The sequence below is a fragment of the Opisthocomus hoazin genome, chromosome 13 (assembly GCF_030867145.1).
Source record: "Opisthocomus hoazin isolate bOpiHoa1 chromosome 13, bOpiHoa1.hap1, whole genome shotgun sequence".
Taxonomy (NCBI): domain Eukaryota; kingdom Metazoa; phylum Chordata; class Aves; order Opisthocomiformes; family Opisthocomidae; genus Opisthocomus; species Opisthocomus hoazin.
Window position 1 is genome coordinate 774,081 of NC_134426.1, and position 19,242 is coordinate 793,322.

A 19,242-nucleotide genomic window follows, 5' to 3' on the forward strand; every position below is an offset into this window, starting at 1 on the left:
GCCGAGAGCCTACGGCAGCCCTATTTCAAATATGCGAAACTGTGCAGATAGCTCGCAGGCAGAAAGGTCTAGCCTGGAACCCTGTTGCTCAGCCTCATCTGCCCATGGCACTGCTCACACAGAGGCACAAAGACTGGGGATGCTTGCTTGTCTTGCCACCTCAAACTTCAAACGTAGCATAAGGGTCTGTGACGAGAGCCTCCGCAGCCCTATTTCAAAAATGCGAAACTGTGCAGATAGCTCGCAGGCAGAAGGGGCTAGCCTGGAAAGCTGTTGCTTAGCCTCCTCTGCTCGTGGCACTGTTCACACAGAGGCACAGAGACTGGGGCTGCTTGCTTGTCTTGGCACCTCAAACTTCACACGTATCCTGGGAACGGGGAGGGTCCCTGTCAGGCTCCTTCGCAGCCGTTCATCGAGAATGGAAACGTCTGCAGATAGCTGGCAGGCAGAAGGGTCTAGCCTGGAAACCTGTTGCTCAGCCTCATCTGCCCATGGCACTGTTCGCACAGAGGCACAGACACTGGGGCTGCTTGCTTGTCTTGCCACCTCAAACTTCCAATGTTCCTTTGAGGGTCCGTGCCGGGCGCCTTCTGCAGTCTTGCTCCGAAAATGCGAACGTCTGCAGATAGCTCGCAGGCAGAAAGGGTTAGCCTGGAAAGCTGTTGCTCAGCCTCATCTGCCCATGGCACTGCTCGCACAGAGGCACAGAGACTGGGGCTGCTTACTTGTCTTGCCACCTCAAACGTCATATCTAGCCTGGGAATGGGAGTGGTCCCTGCCAGGCTCCTTCGCAGCCCTGCTTCGAAAATGCGAACCTGTGTAGATAGCTGGCAGCCAGAAGGAGCTAGCCTGGAAACCTGTTGCTCAGCCTCATCTGCCCATGGCACTGCTCGCAGAGAGGCACAAAGACTGGGGCTGCTTGCTTGTCTTGCCACCTCAAACTTCAAACGTACAATAAGGGTCTGTGCCGAGAGCCTCGGCAGCCCTATTTCAAATATGCGAAACTGTGTAGATAGCTCGCAGGCAGAAGGGGCTAGCCTTGAAAGCTTTTACTCAGCCTCCTCTGCTCGTGGCACTGTTCACACAGAGGCACAGAGACTGGGGCTGCTTGCTTGTCTTGCCACCTCAAACTTTCAATGTTCCTTTGAGGGTCCGTGCCGGGCGCCTTCTGCAGTCTTGCTCCGAAAATGCGAACTTCTGCAGATAGCTCGCAGGCAGAAGGGGTTAGCCTGGAAAGCTGGTGCTCAGCCTCATCTGCCCATGGCACTGCTTGCACAGAGGCACAGAGACTGGGGCTGCTTGCTTGTCTTGCCACCTCAAACGTCAAATCTAGCCTGGGAATGGGGGTGGTCCCTGCCACGCTCCTTCGCAGCCCTGCTTCGAAAATGCGAACCTGTGCAGATAGCTGGCAGCCAGAAGGAGCTAGCCTGGAAAGCTGTTGCTCAGCCTCATCTGCCCATGGCACTGCTCGCACAGAGGCACAGAGACTGGGACTGCTTGCTTATCTTGCCACCTCAAAGTTCACACGTAGCCTAGGAACGGGGAGGGTCCCTGCCAGTCTCCTTTCGCCAGAAGGAGCGAAGTTAGGGAATGGACGGGGTGTGCAGCAGGACTACTTAATCATGTGCACAGCAAAGATTTTGAAGGAAAAGGTGTCTTTCCACGCCCTTCTGTCTTGAGAAACGCTCCCAGATCCTCTTCCATTAGAACACAGAACACTTCATCCACACCAGGCATGCCTGAAACGTTTCTTTAAGCCTTGTATTTGCCGATATGTTCCCGGGCTATGATCATCCTTTGAATCTGAGCAGTTCCTTCATAAATCTGAAAAGAAGAATTACAATAATGTTAGCTGATTTTTGTTTTGTGTTGTTTTTAATATTTTAACAGATCTTTCTACACGTGTAAACCTTCATAGCACTACCCCTGTGTGGGTTAGGGCGTGCCAAAAGACAAAGAAAACTGAATAAAATTCCAGTGTGTCTGGAGTAACTACAGCGGGCTGAATGCAATAAATCCCACACGAGATCCCAAGTGACCGTCTTGTTCTCTCCGATGCGCTCAGCAAAACTCAGTAAGGTTCTCATGGAATTAACAGAGGTAGTGAGTAAAGAAGGATGGGGGAAATGTCTTCTCTGGGGAAGAAAATACGTAACTTAGGCTTCACAAAGCGGGTTTGGAAACGGTGGGTGGAGGGGAGGAGGTGACCTGTGCTGGAAGTGCTGCATTTCCTTTGACTAGCCTTTCAAGGCCATAGCAAACGGTCCCTTTCATCCATTTATTCCCACTACTCTTTCTGAACTAATACTGTCTTCAACACACTATTACCTCCTTTTTTTCTTGAGCATGTATTTTTACATTTTCCTCCAGAAACAGAGCTCAGGGGCTGAAGTCTTTCAGCTCCCAGCTCTGCCAAAGCGAATCTTTGGCAGATTGCTCAGAGGTATGGAATTTCACTTTGTCTGTAGTCATAAAACGGGGATAATCCTCCCCAGAACCTTAGGCAGCTTCGCAGAAATAAAGACGCTGTAACCTGTGGTCACATTAGGGTGGAGCCTGACAGCAAAAAAGCCCAATCATGACAAATTCAGTTACTCATTCATTTCCCCAGTAGCAGGAGTGTGATTAATACGAAGAACCTTTAGATTCCAAACCAGCAGTTTTCTGTCCTTAGACAGAGAAAAATTCTCAGCTAGTGAGAATAGTTTTGAAGTCAGCAATAAACGAAATTTCAACTACCTAGAATCTTCAGAATGACACCTGTTACAGCGCTGCGGGTCACGGCCCACATGCATTTCTTGTTGTCCTCTATTTCGGTGTGTTTTTTTCTAGTCATTATTAATGTCAGGAAGATGTGAAAAGATAAAAGATTCCTGGTTTTCCTGAACATAATTCAATCATTCTTTCCGAATAAAGAACTGTAGCATAGTATATGCTACAAGAAGAATTATGATGGGGAATAATTTCTTGGTAATAACGCTGAAGAAAAAGATCTGGGGATTATGAGCGACTATGGGCTAAATATGAGTAAATATGAGAACATTTTGTTGGGGGTTTTGTTCTGGGCTTTTTTTTTTTTTTTTTTTAAGGCTAATCACTGCAGGCTGCGCCACACTTCTGTTAATGAACACACACAAGATAACTAACACGTGACACTCAGTGCTGGTGGTATCTCAGGTGAAGTAAAGCCCAGCTTACGACACCAGAGTTTCAGGCGGAAGGTTCAGAGCACAGCAAGAAGTGATGCAGAGCCTGGGAAGCAGAAAGGAAAAAAAACCAACCCCTAAACCAACCCCCACCGTGACTGATGAGGAATGAGGCAGAAGCTGCTGGAGTGTTCTCCTCTAGACTCAACGAGGAGGGAGGCAAGCGGCACACTCGGTGCAGCCACCGCGTGTCGCTTGTTCTGTGCGCCCGCTTTGGGTATGACAAGGCACAGGATGCGATTTCCAGCGACCGCTCTCTGCACCAGGTATGGGGCTGAGGGGAAGACTCAGCTGTTCCTCTTGGGCAGGTTAAGCTGTTGATCTCATGCACACAGAGTTTTGTAGGCAAGAATTTGCCTGATTTGCATGCCCTTTTTTTAAATGGAAGGATTATTGCTCTCAGCCTCAAAACTTCTATGTGTGTGCACGTCACCATTTCAAATAAGTAGCCATTAGTGTATTTTATGTAAAATGTATGCATGACTATACAGATTGCATCCTCTCTTTTACTCACCTGGTAGATTTTAGCATCTCTCATGAGTTTTTCCACAGGATATTCAGTATTAAATCCATTTCCTCCAAAAATCTGCACTGCGTCCGTAGCTACTTGGTTCGCAATATCACCGGCGAAGGCCTTTGCGATGGAAGCGTAGTAGGTGTTCCTGCGGCCAGCGTCGACTTCCCACGCAGCCCTCTGGTAAGCCATCCTGGCCAGCTCCACTTTCATGGCCATTTCAGCAAGCATGAAAGACACTGCTTGGTGCTGCGGTTGAGGAAACAAACCACGTTAACGTTGCCTGCCTAAAACCCTCTGACTTCCAAGCAGAATAAAGTCTTCTTAATATCTTAATTTGCAAGCTCAACGTGCTCAGGAAATCATACCTGAGTTCTCCAGAATTTGGATCAGGCTCTCAAAATCATGGAATCATGGAATAGAATCATGGAATAGTAAGGGTTGGAAGGGACCTTAAAGATCATCTGGGTCCAACCCCCTGCCATCAGCAGGGACCCCTCCCACCAGCCCAGGGTGCTCAGAGCTCCATCCAACCTGGCCCTGAGCCCTGCCAGGGAGGGGGCAGCCACAGCTTCTCTGGGCAGCCTGGGCCAGTGCTTCACCACCCTCAGAGGGAAGAATTTCTTTCCTGTATCTACTCTAAATCTGCCCTCTTTTAGTTTAGAGCCGTTCCCCCTTGTCCTATCACTGCACCCCCTTGTGAAAAGCCCCTCTCCATCCTTCCTGTTGGCCCCTCCAGGCACTGGCAGCTGCTCTAAGGTCACCCCGGAGTCTTCTCTTCTCCAGGCTGAGCAGCCCCAGCTCCCTCAGCCTGTCCTCGGAGGAGAGGTACTCCAGCCCTCCAGTTATCACTTCACATTTTGATTCCCCTTTCCATCCCTCGGTGTAGCACACCGGTTCACCTCAAGCCCCGTTCCTGAACCGTTTGGGCCGCCCAGACTTTTAAGTTTTTAATTCTAAAATCCACTTAGTCACAGGGATTAAGTATTGATTGATGAAGATGTGCTTTCCTTTTTATGAGATCTGTATTTAGTCGGATGTTTATGGATATTTCTTTAAGTCAGGAAAACAGTGTGATTGGCAATGTGTTCCGTTAGTCATACTGTGAGTCTTGTGTCCCTGCCTCAGGGAGATTTCCTCCTTCCCTGAAAATCCCTGCTCATGAGCATTGAAGAGCTTCAGTGTGTCCTGACAGTTTCAGGGTTTTGGGTGGAGTTTTCTTTGTGATTTTGCTATTATCATCAATAAATTACTGAAGAATCCCAGGAGTTACGGCATAACTAGATTTACTCAGATAGCGCTGACCTATATACTTGAAAAGCCAAGCAGTGGCAGAGATACCATAAATCACACGTCCTGAATGTAAAGGAACAACGCTGAAAATTCACTCGTAGTACATCAGGTATGAAAACGTAGCTTTTGGATATACTTATTTTTATATATTTAACTTACTTCAACAATTGGTTTCCCAAAGGTTTTTCTTTCCAAGGCATATTTGGTAGCTTCATCAAGCGCTCTTTTTGCTAACCCAACAGCACCAGCTGCTACCTGAATTAAACACAGCACAGCATGAAAATCGGAAAATATAAAGGGAATTTCTAAGTAACTTCTTTCTGATACTTACGGGTGGTCTGGTCTTATCAAAAGCTCCCATTGCGATTTTAAAGCCAGCTCCTTCACCTAGTAATACATTTTCTTTTGGAACTCTGACATCTTCAAAGACAATACCTCTTGTGTCGGAGCAGCGCTGGCCCATGTTCATTTCCTGTACAGGGAAGCTGACAGAGGTGCAACTCAATGGGATTCTGCCAAAGTGCAACACATTTTCATTCTTCAGTTTACTCAAAGCATCAGGTAATTTTTTTTTTCCCCCAAACACTTTGGCTTTGTCTAAAAATCATCACGTACACAACAAACACTAGCTTTGCATTTACAGACCGCCATGCCCGTAATTTGTCCAAGCGGTTTCCTGTCTCTGTGAAATCGATTCTGCAGCTGTAATCATTCGTTTGTCTTTCTTTCCCCAAAGAGAACTAGCCCAGGGTCTCCAGTGTGAACGGCAGATTGTTGCGTTACCGCTTTAGAAGCAAATGAGAATTCCTGACTTGTCAAAGCAGAGGTACGCTCCTCACCTTTCTTCCGACTTGGATTCCAGGGCTATTCGCTTCCACAATGAATCCAGTAAAGGCTTTGCCTGTGGGAGCTTTTGGGTCTGGATCGGTACGCGCTAGCAGAAAATACCTGGTGTAAAACAGAGACGAGGGCAGTCCGTTTCTCCTCGCAATTAACGATCAGGTACTTTTTTAGCTAACACATGGGATGCTTTTATGTGTCTTTCTACCATATAATAGATCTGCCACTCAGTTAACAACCCTTTGGCCCTGCCAAAAATAAACGGAGAGGCAGCGAGAGAGAGGAAGTGTCAGTGCGTCTCTTACCGCCAAAGTCCAGATTTACTACAGTCACCTCAGGTCAGCACGCAAAGGTCCTTCACCTTTTCCATGTATTTTAAGTCTTAACATTCCCATCGGCTTCACGCACAGTACAACAGAAACCGATTCACAGCACGTACGTAAAAATCAGGAATTACAGTACTGCGTGCAGAACCTTCAAGTTATCAGCTGATTTCGAAGATCTCAGTTTTGTTCTGCTAAGTATAAGCTATAAAGGAGTTTTTTTCCATTAGAAATCAAACAGTGCTAAATCACACTGATGGTGCTCAGTAACATCAATGAGAGCTGGTTGGTTGGCAAGCTCTTTCCAGTGGTGCCCCGCGACAGGACAAGGGGCAACGGGCACAAACTGAGGCACAGGAAGTTCCGTCTGAACACGAGGAAGAACTTCTTCCCTCTGAGGGTGCCGGAGCCCTGGACCAGGCTGCCCAGGGAGGCTGTGGAGTCTCCTTCTCTGGAGATATTCCAGACCCGCCTGGACAAGGTCCTCTACAACCTGCTGTTGGTGACCCTGCTTCGGCAGGAGGGTTGGACTAGATGACCCACAGAGGTCCCTTCCAACCCCTACCATTCTGTGATTCTGTGATTCTGTGGTAGATTCTCCTTGAGGGGTCTGCCTTGAACAAAGAAATAAATAACAAGAAAATGCAGCTTTAGACATAAATGTGTCAAGTTTTTCCTCTTGAATTCAAAAGAATCTGTGTGGTGGGGATGAGCATGCTCTTGTGTGAGACGTGATGAAGGAGGTCTGTGTTGTAAAGCACCTCCACAGACGCCACAGCAAAACCTGGATCCGTTGGCACTGGGCAAATGTCTTCCCTTAGCAAAATAAAAGGTCACACCACAATGCTGGCATTTTTCTGTCTTCACTGGAAGTGAGAGACGTTTCCAGCAGAATCAGAAGCACCTGATCTCGGCCACCACAGCCACAGAGCAAGGTCCCTTGTAGCAGGAGCCTCTTGAGCACTGGGCCAGTTAACTCTGACTGGTGCTGCCCTTCCCGGAAGAGACAGCGGAACTGGTTTTGTTTGACAGCAGCAAAAATTGAGAGGCCTTCTTGAGCGGAGTCGTCCCGTCATCGCTCAGTGTCCATGTGAGACGCTGCACGGCCCTGCCTCACACCTTGCCCTGACGAACTGGTCACAGGTCCAAGGGCAGCGAGATGCACCATGACGAAGGCTCAGCTTTGTACCAGACCTTCAGAGAACCGCTGGTGTCTAACTGGGGGGTGTGGGGGGCACCTCAGGTCGGAACAGAGTAACAGAATGGGACGCCAGTCAAAAGCCAACACACCAGTTTGCTTTCCCACCGTTTGTGATCCACATCTTCTGACCATTGATGACATATTCGTCTCCTTTCTTCTCAGCCTTGGTTTTTATACCGGCCACGTCAGAGCCTGCGCCAGGCTCGGTTACACAGTAAGCCTAGAAGAAAAGAAAATGCCAAATATTGAGGAATAAAACTCTGGTTTTAAGCAATCAGAAATTATTGCAGAATCACGTGCACCAAACTGATCTGTAAAAGTCTTAAGTGGGCTGTGTGGAAAACCCCAAAATACTACATCGAAAAACCCCAATAGCTGTCTGAGCAAGAGTCCAAGCACATAGGGTTAGTTCTCCTTATAAGTCCATAATAATAATTGGAATTATCTTCTAATGATAACCAGAACCATTCTGTAACTTTTAATAAGTCACCCCCCTCCCTTATGCTTCACAAACTCTGATACGAAAGCTGACGATCTTTGAAATCTGAAAGTAAGAGCACAGAGTAAAATTTTATGGGAACCATGCTCTTCATTTCATGAGGCTTAGTTTCTCCCATTTTAACGCACTGCACATAAATCTTTACATCTTTCTATGTGACAAGTTCTGCTTAAATATCACCTGACATCCCTAAGTGCAGTTTAATGCCCATCTGATTGCGTTTGTGCTCCTACAAACCTTGCATTTTCCTTACACCCCTGCAGCTTCCCTTGAGAGTGAATTCAAAGGCGTTAATTTCCTGGAAGCGACTTCGGATGCTTTTCCAGGCAGTATCTTCTGTTTGCTTCCTGCTTACATCTAATTCAGTACTCCCTGGCTTTCAGTAAACGCCACGGTTTGTTTAAAAACCAACACAGGCTAAGTTGTGAGTAGATATCAGTGTTTTAAACAGCCCCAAAAACCCAATGAATGTAATTTCGGAACATTCTACAGTGTTCCCAGGTCCTACTTACACACATAAGTGGTTCCTCTATCATTCTTCCCAAGTATTTCTTCTGCTGCTGCTCATTTCCCGCAATGATTACTGGCATTTCCTGAAAGAAAATTAAATATTTAGAGCATTAAGCCACCTTTCTAAAGGGCACGGACTCCAGCTGAAAGGAGGCAGGAAGGGACAGCGCTTACCCCTAGGGAGTTCCCCTCAATGGCAGTCTGAACCCCCGTGCATCCGTACGCTAACTCTTCCGTTATAAGGCAGGACTCAAAAGTGCCGAGGCCCAGACCACCTACAGTTCAAATATTTCACTGACTAAAACGAGGCTGAAGTGGAACACATCAGTGAGCGACAAAAATTAATTAACGGAAACACATTCCCCCTCATGCATCTGATTGTGCCCTGTGTTCGATCAGACATTCCCACGCAAGACTTCTAAAGAAAAGTTTTCGCAATTAGTAACAGATGACTTAAAAATCACATTTCTCCGTTCCAGGGTGACGGGCTTGATGTGGGACAACTGCGAGAATGCACTGCCAAAGCCTTTCAACTACCTCACATTTGAGAATCTTCTGAAGAGTTCTTAGGAAGCAGAGGAAGGGCGACACGGGCTCCTGAGCTACCACAGCACTCAGGAATACAAAAACCAAGCATCGGTCAGAAAACCAACCCGGTAATCTGCTCCCGACAGCAGCCAGCACTTTGGCAAGTGGATAAAAACACAGTAACGATACAGCTATACGTCCTCAGAATATTTTCCTCAGCCTTCAGGTGACTTCCTCAGCCAGAAGTTTCCTTGGTCTCTCTGTCAGCCAGCCCCTGACAAGACATTTCTTCTGGGGATTTGCCCGCTCTCTTTTTGCCCCCACATACAATTTGAGCACCGGTATCATCCAGGGGTAACGAGCCGCACAAATTAACTCTGCACTTAGTGTGGAGCCACCTCCTTTCACTTGCTCTGGCCCTGCTGCCTTCGGGTCGCACCGAAGGGACGGTGAGCTAGCGGTCCCTTCTCAGACGCCCCACCACACTGACGGCTGCGGTGTTTCTCACTCAGCAGCTGTTCTGTACCTTTTACCATCTTTGTCACCTTTTTAGGAATCTCCTCCCTTCCCACGACGCCCTTTCCAGGTGGCAGGATCAGGCTGCTTAAAGAACTGCAGAGGCAAGCGCAGTTTGGATTCAGGCAGCAGCAGAATTATGCCTTCTGCTTTTTTCATCATTCTCTTCTTAATTTCTGACCTGAAGTTTATGGCTTTGACCACTTGTGGGCATTTTGCTGACATCTTCACAACACTTTATATTCTAACCCCCCAAATCTTGTTTTTTTTTCCAGAGGCACTAACTTGCTCAGACGACACCATTTGCTCTGGGAAGCTTGGATTGCTTCTTTCCTTTCCTGGGTGCATCATTTTTCCTGTTCTGATTTTCGTCTGCCATTTTAACAGTCGCCCAGTTTCACAGCCTTCCCCTGCAGCTCTTCACACCTTTTCGACACGGAGTAACTCGGTATTCCCAGCTAACTCTGTGACCTCCCTGGGGACACCCTCTCCCCGGTTCTTCAGCCCAAGCGCCAGCCAGTCTGTGCTGCTGATTTTTCCGCTATGAAACCAGCTGATTGTTCACATTAATTTCCAAAGTTTGAGCATTTTATACCACCCAGGTGTTCACAGGCTTATCAGCTCCTGCAGCAAACTCCATTTATTTTTTGTGCCCTGACTTCCTTTTAGGAAAACCCCACGGCGTGCCAGAGGCGTGTCTGCTCCACTGTACTTCATCGTGTTCTTAATTTACACGGTGCATCAGGCTGACTGGGGTGCATTTTCCCCGCTCTCCCTTGCAGACCTTGTAAAGGAATGGCGTCCAGTTTGTCCCTTCTAAGTTTTAATTTAATGGTCTTTCAGCCTCGAGTTTCCCTAGAATTTGTGGCTGCTCCTCACAATTACTCCTTTTGTCTCTTTCTTCCTTATTAATTAAATTATTGATAAAAGGTCCACCCTCCGCTGACTTCAAAAATACAGGCTCTGCTAGGGACAATTCCCCAGCTTCGTTTTCAGGTAATATAAACGCAAAAGGAAAATCTCTTTCTTTCCAAGGTCAGTCACACACCGAAGCGCTGCTGTACCGCACGGCACCTAAACTGGAACACCGTCCTTCCGGACTAAACTCGGAAATTGCTCCAGCCTGCGTCAGAAACGAGATCAAAACGCGATCTTCTGACCCCTCCACCCCACCAGCGGCCGCGCCGCGCCAGGGGACCGTCGGGCAGCTGTCGCCACGGTAGAAAACCTGGTCACAAATTAGGAAATGGTGATCTGCCCAGTTTGTGGCCAGACGACGTCCGCCCCCGGCACCAGCTGCAGGCGCCAGCCTGCCTGCTGAGGAAGTTTAGAGCGTCGAGTGGGCGACTGTTCGTTTTATACGGAACATATAAATCTCCTCAAAGGCCTTTTCTTTGTTTTATTTTACAGATGAAAAAGAACGGTTACTTACCGCAGCTCTCCGGTATGTGCGAATTCATAAGACCAAGCTCCCAAGCTCGTTTTATGAGCGGCAGAGGATACTGGAACAGACAGGCAGAATCACTTCCGGATTCGTCACCATTAACATTTTAAATTTGACACAGATTAAGATAAAAATCGACTTTTTCCCCCCTACTCTATGGTAATTTACCTCTCCAGTTTTGTCGTACTGTGCAGCAACAGGAATAACTTCTTCCACAGCAAATTTCCGAGCAGTGGCTTGAAACTCTTTCTGTTCATCAGTCAGTTCTAGCAAAAAAAGAACGTAAAAAAAACCCACCTCGCAAATTCCGTACTCTTTTTCATTCTGCCAGTTGTCAGGTGACGAGAAAAGAAGAACCAAGCGTGAGTTCCTCCCAGGACAACCCAGACCGCGCGGACCCGCCTCCCCGCGCCTCTCCAGCAACCAAGCAGCTCGACCGCCTCCTTCGCTCCAGAGAAAACCCGCGCTGATCTCTGACCGACTCATCCGCACGCCAGTGGCGACGCAGCGGGGAGCGCTGCGTAACGGAGGAGGAGACGGAGGCAGAGCGGCGTTCCTCATCTGGTGGTTCTGGTTACTCGCTCCAAACATCTGGCTGCTAAATCTGCTCTTACCTACGTACCAGGCCTAATCGGGGGTGAATTTCTTTACAACCGCGTTCCACTAAGACTACAGACAGTTATTTTAACATTGTAAAAGCCAACTTGAGATCATTCTTCAAAGCTGAGGGAACTCTGGCAATGAAAAAGCTGAAGACAGACATCAGTTTGAAAAAGAATAAAACCCCATAAACATCACAAACATGCCCGGCTTTCCTCAGCTGGAGAGGAAAGTGATTTTGGTTTTCAAATGATTTTTTAAAAGAGGACAGAAATCTACTCAGAAGAAACCCCTTGTAAATTCCCACCAAACCGCAGCGCGGCTGGCTTTCCTCCTAACTCTGATTTGTCCGTAATGCCGTATTCCTCCCCAAACCTGTCGTACTTACCAAAGCTGAAGCCAGCCCCGGGCCTGCTGGCGTGCGCGCTGGGAGCGGGTTTGCTGGAGCGCGGCCTCCACCCGTGCCCCACCACGGCTCGCAGCATCTGCTGAGGAAGCAAGCAGACGGGTGTGAGATCTCCGCCGCTCCCGCGTGCCGCAGCGGGGAGAGCACAAGGCAGGACCAGGGGGAGACGAGGCGTTTCCAGAGAAAACGGAAAACGTCTGCGAAGGTAAAGGGTGATGAAGCGCAGGCCGGCCGCTGCTGGGCACGGCACCGCCGATGAGGGCATCGTAGTTCGGGACCGTGCTTGCCAGCAGGCACTGCGTTGCGCCTGGACCGCTCGCCACCGCCAGCCGCTGCGGCACGGTGCGTCACAGGATGGTCGGAGTTGGAAGGGACCTCTGGGGGTCACCCAGCCCAACCCCCTGCCCAAGCAGGGTCACCCAGAGCAGGCTGCACAGCACCGCGTCCAGGCGGGGCTGGAATATCTCCAGAGAAGGAGACTCCACAGCCTCCCTGGGCAGCCTGGGCCGGGGCTCCGTCACCCTCAGAGGGAAGAAGTTCTTCCTCACGTTCAGACGGAACTTCCTGTGCCTCAGTTTGTGCCCGTTGTCCCTTGTCCTGTCGCTGGGCACCACTGGAAAGAGCTTGGCCCCATCCTCCTGAACCCCACCCTGCAGATATTTACAGGCATTTCTAAGGTCCCCTCTCAGCCTTCTCTTCTCCAGGCTGAACAAGCCCAGCTCCCTCAGCCTCTCCTCGTAGTGGAGATGCTCCAGTCCCCTCCTCATCCTCGTAGCCCTGCGCTGGACTCTCTCCAGTAGCTCCTCATCTTTCTTGAACTGGGGAGCCCAGCACTGGACACAGCACTGCAGATGGGGCCTCACCAGGGCAGAGCAGAGGGGGAGGAGAACCTCCCTCGACCTGCTGCCCACACTCCTCCTCATGCATCCCAGGGTCCCATTGGCCTTCTGGGCACCCAGGGCACACTGCTGGCTCATGGTCACCCTGTCGTCCCCCAGCACTCCCAGTCCCTCTCCACAGAGCTGCTCTCCAGCAGGGCCGCCCCAGCCTGTCCTGGTGCCTGGGGTTGTTCCTCCCCAGGTGCAGGACCCTGCCCTTGCCCTGGTTGAACCTCATCAGGTTCCTCTCTGCCCAGCTCTCCAGCCTGGCCAGGTCGCTGCCTTCCCCCAGCCCCACCTGCCCGGCTGAGCATTCTCCCCTCGCTGCGGCCGCTGTCACGCGGTAAAACCAACGGGATCAAACAGCTCCGACCAACCGCTGCAAAGAGCTGGATCCCCCCAAAACATTTCACACCTTATTTTATCCGGAAGCGGGCAAGAAGCAGATGGGGCTGAGAAAAAGCCAGGTAATTGTCATAATTTTTGCCACCAGAAAGCTGGGCCTGAAGCAGCCAAAGTCCAGAGCTCGGCGGCGATGCCCAATGCGGAGGCAGCTGCCAAGGTCGTGCCAGAGAACTCGCGCGGCGTTCACGCCCGAGCAGCGCGCAACGTCGTTCCTGCGGGTTACAGCCGGGAACCCGCCGCTCCCGACATCTGGGGGTCCGGCCGACCCCCGCCCACTCAGCTGGCCGCCCCGCTGGCCAGCTCGGTGGGCTGGGCGCTGAGGCACCCGCAGCCATGCTCACGCCCAGTGCCTGCCGCGTCCCAACGCCACCAGAGCCACCGAGGCCACCCAAAGCCACCACAGCCAGCAGAACCACCAGGGCCAGCAGAGTCACCAGGGCCAGCAGAGCCACCAGGGCCAGCAGAACGTTCCACCAGGGCCAGCAGAGCCACCAGGGCCACCAGAACCACCAGGGCCACCAGAGCCAGCAGAACCACCTGGGCCAGCAGAGCCACCAGGGCCACCAGAGCCACCAGGGCCAGAAGAACCGCCAAGGGCAGTGCGACGCTGGCGAGGCCCCAGGGCGATGGCCGCCCGTCCCGCCGCCCTTCACCCTTCACCCAGTTGGGAGCGCAGGGCCGGGGCGGCGGGGGAGGGGGGGCCGCCCCGCGTCCAGCTGCCCGGCGGGGGGACCCCGGCGCCTCGGCCTGCGGCTGCTCCCGCCGCCCCCCGCCCCGCGGCCTCCCGCCCGGCCCAGCCCGGCCCGGCCCCCCCCCGCTCACCCGGCCGGCTCTGAAGGCCGACATCTTGCCCAGGTGACCCGTGGCGGCTGCCGGCGCTGTCCGGCTGGGGAGGCGGTGGGGCCAGGGCCTGGCCTCGCTCTGGGCTCTGACCGGGGCTGAGGGCGGAACGGGGCCGGTCGCTATGTCACAAAGACACCGGGGGGGGGGGGGGGGGGGGGAAGGGACCTCTGTGGGTCACCCAGCCCAACCCCCTGCCCAAGCAGGGTCACCCAGAGCAGGCTGCACAGCACCGCGTCCAGGCGGGGCTGGAATATCTCCAGAGAAGGAGACTCCACAGCCCCTCTGGGCAGCCTGGGCCAGGGCTCCGGCACCCTCAGAGGGAAGAAGTTCTTCCTCGGGTTCAGCTGGAGCTTCCTCGGCTCCAGTTTGTGCCCGTTGTCCCTTGTCCTGTCGCTGGGCACCACTGGAAAGAGCTTGGCCCCATCCTCCTGAACCCCACCCTGCAGATATTTACAGGCATTTCTAAGGTCCCCTCGCAGCCTTCTCTTCTCCAGTGTGAACAAGCCCAGCTCCCTCAGCCTCTCCTCGCAGGAGAGATGCTCCAGTCCCGTCACCATCCTCGTAGCCCTTCGCTGGACTCTCTCCAGTAGCTCCTCATCTTTCTTGAACTGGGGAGCCCAGCACTGGACACAGCACTGCAGATGGGGCCTCACAAGGGCAGAGCAGAGGGAGAGGAGAACCTCCCTCGACCTGCTGCCCACACTTCTCCTGATGCACCCCAGGATCCCATTGGCCTTCTTGGCACCCAGGGCACGCTGCTGGCTCATGGTCACCCTGTCGTCCCCCAGCACTCCCAGTCCCTCTCCACAGAGCTGCTCCCAGCAGGTCCGCCCCAAGCCTGTCCTGGTGCCTGGGGTTGTTCCTCCCCAGGGGCTGGACCCTGCCCTTGCCCTTGTTGAACCTCATCAGGTTCCTCTCTGCCCAGCTTTCCAGCCTATCCAGGTCACGCTGAATGGCAGCAAAGCCTGCTGGTGTATCTACCACACCTCCCAGTTTGGGGTCATCAGCAAACTTGCTGAGGGTACATTCTAACTCTTCATCCAGGTCGTTGATGAAGAAATTAAGCAAGACTGGGCCCAGTACTGACCCCTGGGGCACACCACTGGTTACCGGCCTCCAACCAGACTCCGCGCCGCTGATGCCGACTCTCTGAGTTCTGCCACTCAGCCAGTTCTCAACCCACCCCACCGACCACTTGAGCGATGTTCTGCTGTGATAGCTGTAAGCCTTGAAATGCACGTTGACAGATCACCAAACCAAACCTGAGAGTATCGACATCCTGCTGAGCAAACGAGCACGAATCCTTCCTGCTTCGTGCTGGACCAGCATGACCAAATGAGAAAAGAAACTGATCCACAACGCGGAGGAAAACTACAACCTTCATTCTCACGACCCCCAGAGGGACCAGGATGACCCCCTCGCAACAGTACGTGCAGCCGCAAAAAAAATATACCAGGATGTGCCACATAGAGCCCGGAACCACTACACTGTAAAAAGAGACTCTGCTGGGGGGTGGGGTGCGTACCGTTGGCGGAGCAGGAGTCTCCCCGGCCGCCCAGCGCTGTTTTGCCTGCTTCATTGCTTGCTTAAATAAATTCTATTGCTAATAAGTTCACAACTGATTAATTAACAATTGGCTGCTCAATTTGAATTCGTCACGGGAGGCGAGCTTCTATAACAGGTATAAATGTTTTACAATTTATTTTTTTGAATATTACGAACTGTGTTCTAGCGTTTGCTGCTGAGCCGGTGTTTCAGCGAGGGCAAGGGCCGGAACGTCACGCAGGGGCTGATGCAGCGCAGGTCACTGAAGCTGCTGCCGCGAAAGAACATCGCAAAATTCCATAAAAATATTGCCAGGTATGTTTTCAGCTTGTTTCATTCCTGACTATCGCAATCGTTACTTCATTTCAAATTTTCAATCTGTTATTCTTTTAATTCTAAAGCCGTATCTGCTCAAAGGCTCAGGGCTTTTAATTTGGCTGCTGTATGTAAACACATCAAATACTTTTTTTTGTGCAACTGGGTTACATCTCTACAGCTGCCGAACGGGAGCTGTGAAGAAACAGGCAGGGCAGACGCTGCACACGCTGTATCGTCTCATCGCATCTTTTTTAACCTGTCTCTTAAAACCTCGTCTGAGCTCTGCGTAACCTCCCGCTCGGGGCCATGCGCGTGCCGCAGGGACGAGTGCCAGCTCTGGCGACACCTCCCTGCCCCTCGCTGGAATCCGGTGCCAGCAACGGGAGCCAGACCCAGGGCGTGGGTGCCCCGGGCTGGGGGGGGGAGTGGGAGTGGGGTCCCAGTGCTGCTGCTGGGGCCGGTGGGCTGCCCGTGCAGCTGTGGGAGCAACTGGGGGTCTTTAGCTTCCAGCCACTGCAGCAGGGACGGTCTGGGTCCCCAAAACCAGCTGCTGGGGGGGACTGGCGTGAGTGAGGGGCTCTGTGCCTAGGGCCAGGGGACGAGGGTCCGCGTCCCCCAGAGGCAGCGGGGCGGGGGGTGCGGGGGTACTCACCGGGGAATCGGTACCCGGGCTGGGGTACCGGTCGGGCAGGGTCTGTGCCGGCAGCAGCCGCGTCCCCCGCCCTGGGCAGAGACCGCGGCTCACGGGGGTCCCGGGCCGGCTCTGCTGGAGGAGGTGGCAGCTCCCGACAGCCCGCGGCGTCCCGCTCTGCAGAGCTATAAATTATCTGTCTGCATTGCTGTCATGGCTGCCACAAAGACACGATTTCGTTGCCTATGGCAGGATACAGGGCAGCAGCACCTTCTGTTCGCTGCCCTGCTGTGCGCTGAGCGGGCGTAACGGGGGAGCACACAGCTGAGATCAGGCCGTGCCAACATCTGCCTTTCTTTGCAGAGCATTCGGAAACCTCGAGGTACCCTAAAAGTTCGTATAAATAACAAAACAACTCTAAATATCCTATTATTTATGGAAAGTTTTTGATTTTTGCCTGACAGCTCCTTCCAACACCGACATGTCAACAAGAATCTGTATGGCTTTGTTGCCCCCCACCCTGTTTACCACCTGCATCCCGCTTCCCTCTCTGAGAGCAGAAACGGGTGCAGGGACGGAGTGTTCGCACAACCCCCCAGCTCTGCCCGGGTGCTCGGGCCCCAGCGCAGCTCCCGCCGGGCAGGGCCGTCTCCTCCGCAGCACCGGCCCCGCTCCCTCCCCGGCCGCCCTGCTGGATGAGACCCCTACGGGATCGTCCCTGGGCATCAGCGGGGAGCGGGATGGCGCGGGCAGAGCCGCAGCACACAGCCCTCGGCACCAGCTCCATCCCCCTGGCAGGGCCAGGTGCCATCGAGGTGGCGGGGACGGCTGCGGGCCGTGACACCGGGGCTGAGAGCAGCCCCGGCTCGGGGATGGCCGCCATTCCTGCTCTCCACACACTCCTTCCTTCGCCCTGCCTGCACATCACACCCAGGTCACTGCTCTGAGTCGCACAGACTGGTCCCAGCCCCGCGCAGACCGGCTCTCCCGTAGCTGACCCCCCGGGGAGGCACTGCTGGAGGAGTTTGGCTTTTGCTGCCACCGAGCGCAAGCACGAGGAGGGGGCTGAGGACGGGCACGTCCGCCCAAGCGTGGTCACTGGCTCGCCGGCTCTGAGAACGGGCTCGAGGTCGCTTCTCCGCAGGGACAGCGAACGCAGGGCGGCAGCTGCTCCGACAGACTCCTCCTCAGCTGTTCTGGAGGCAGAACGAGGAGACTTGCTGGCGGGGACGGCACTGGCACCCACACGCGCAGAGCAGGAGAGACGAGCAGCCCGTGCACCCCCCACTGTCGCACCCCAGGAGATCCCGCTCAGCGTGGCCCAGCTGCGGCTCCCCAGCCCCTCTGCCAGGCAGGGGCTGGGCTGGGACAGACCCAGACCACCAGCAGCACAACCGGCCAGCCTGGGGCTGAGCCCCCCGGCCTTCGGCTGTCAGGTTGGCTGGCACTCCGAGCCCAGGAGCCCCTCCTTCCCGTCCCCTGTCCCCCCCAGCTGCTGCACCTCGCACTTGGGGACTCTGCAAACGTAAGAAAAAGCTTGTTACTGTGCGCGTGATCAAGCGTCAGACCTGGCTGCCCGGAGAGGCTGCAGCTTCTCAGTCCCTGGGGGTACTCAAGACCCGAAGGGACACGACCGAGGCAAGCTGCTCCAGCCGACCCAGCTCGAGCAGGCGGTTGGGTCCTGCCCAGCCCAGCTATTCTGCCGTTCTCTGCTTCCACGAATCCTCGCCCCAGCGCCGTCAGGGACGCCCGCCTCGTCCGCGTGGTTACAGGCACAAACTGCTGTGCATTCACGGCGAAGTCCCCTCGCGTCAGAACCGATCCGTGATCCCGTCACTACACACGCACAGGAACAGCCAGGCGGGAGGAGGAAGGACCTGGACGGGTATTTTCAGGGATTTCCTGGGAGGTCAAGGGAGTTCAAAGCAGAGGGCGTCTCTGCAGCTCAGGGAGCTCCTGCTTTGCCACTGCAATGTTGTTGTTGCTCGTGGACTGAAAACCAGACCCGGAAAGATTTCATGGCTGGCGTCCCTAGGGATCGTCTGGCACCAGGAAAGTCCAGAGGCTGGCACCGGCTACAGGAGGGGAGGAAAACCTCACAACCTAAGGAAATCCCCGAGCCAGGCCCCCTTTGCAAAACCAGAAGCAGTTCTCCGGTGTGGGGGGATGGCAAGGCTCGACCGAATTGCTTGTTGTAGAAAATCCATTTTAAGCTTAGCACACGGTGTCCTTGACAGAACAAGGAATTTAACAAATCAACTCTGCGGTTAGCAAGAATGTGAAAAACAGGTTGCAGCTGGAGAAGAATGAGGGAGTATGGGCGGAGTTGACATTTTAGCTAGCTAGCCAATAATGAGCTCTAACTTTGCAATATGTAGTAGCTAATTAATCACTCTATAAATTGTGTAACCAAACTGTAATAAACGAAGCTTGCTTATCACTCACATTGAGTCGGCTGCATTCTTCCGCCGCTTCTCCAGGTTCGCGACCCTCGGGGCAGGACTTAGCCGATCGCCCCGACATTTGGCGCCCGAACAGGGACCTGGAGCAGCGGCAAGGAGCGGGGCACTGGGAGCAGCGACCAGGGGGCAGAAGCGACCGAACACTGCGCTGTGGTGTGTCGACTTAGGAGCCTGACTACGTGATTTTGCGTACGCTCGCCACCGCAAGGGCTACAGGTTAAGGGCTGCAAGGATATCGCTTCGGCAGGTATATGTTTTTAATTGTTGTTAAAGGATAAAG

At 53.1% G+C, this 19,242-nt stretch overlaps 1 protein-coding gene across 1 annotated transcript; it reads right to left on the reverse strand.

The window, feature by feature from the left end:
• Positions 1-1,736: 1,736 nt before the first annotated feature.
• Positions 1,737-19,016, reverse strand: LOC142363028 (medium-chain specific acyl-CoA dehydrogenase, mitochondrial-like). Its single transcript, XM_075434845.1, has 12 exons — positions 18,946-19,016; positions 11,863-11,959; positions 11,043-11,140; positions 10,863-10,932; positions 8,561-8,661; positions 8,389-8,469; positions 7,467-7,597; positions 5,853-5,961; positions 5,345-5,485; positions 5,173-5,268; positions 3,721-3,969; positions 1,737-1,824 (listed from the first exon to the last, which is right to left on the reverse strand). The coding sequence occupies exons 2-12, from the start codon at positions 11,957-11,959 to the stop codon at positions 1,753-1,755; spliced, it is 1,245 nt and encodes a 414-aa protein (XP_075290960.1). The 5' UTR covers positions 18,946-19,016; the 3' UTR covers positions 1,737-1,752.
• Between the last annotated feature and the right edge of the window lie 226 nt (positions 19,017-19,242).

Bases quoted from the DNA above. Each gene is read 5' to 3' on its own strand.
- LOC142363028 (XM_075434845.1), bottom strand. From the start codon at position 11,959: ATGCTGCGAGCCGTGGTGGGGCACGGGTGGAGGCCGCGCTCCAGCAAA. The intron at 5,269-5,344 runs GTAAGTATCAGA...TGTTTAATTCAG, and splicing joins TTGATAAGACCAGACCACCC to GTAGCAGCTGGTGCTGTTGG. The intron at 1,825-3,720 runs GTGAGTAAAAGA...TCTTCTTTTCAG, and splicing joins GAGATGCTAAAATCTACCAG to ATTTATGAAGGAACTGCTCA.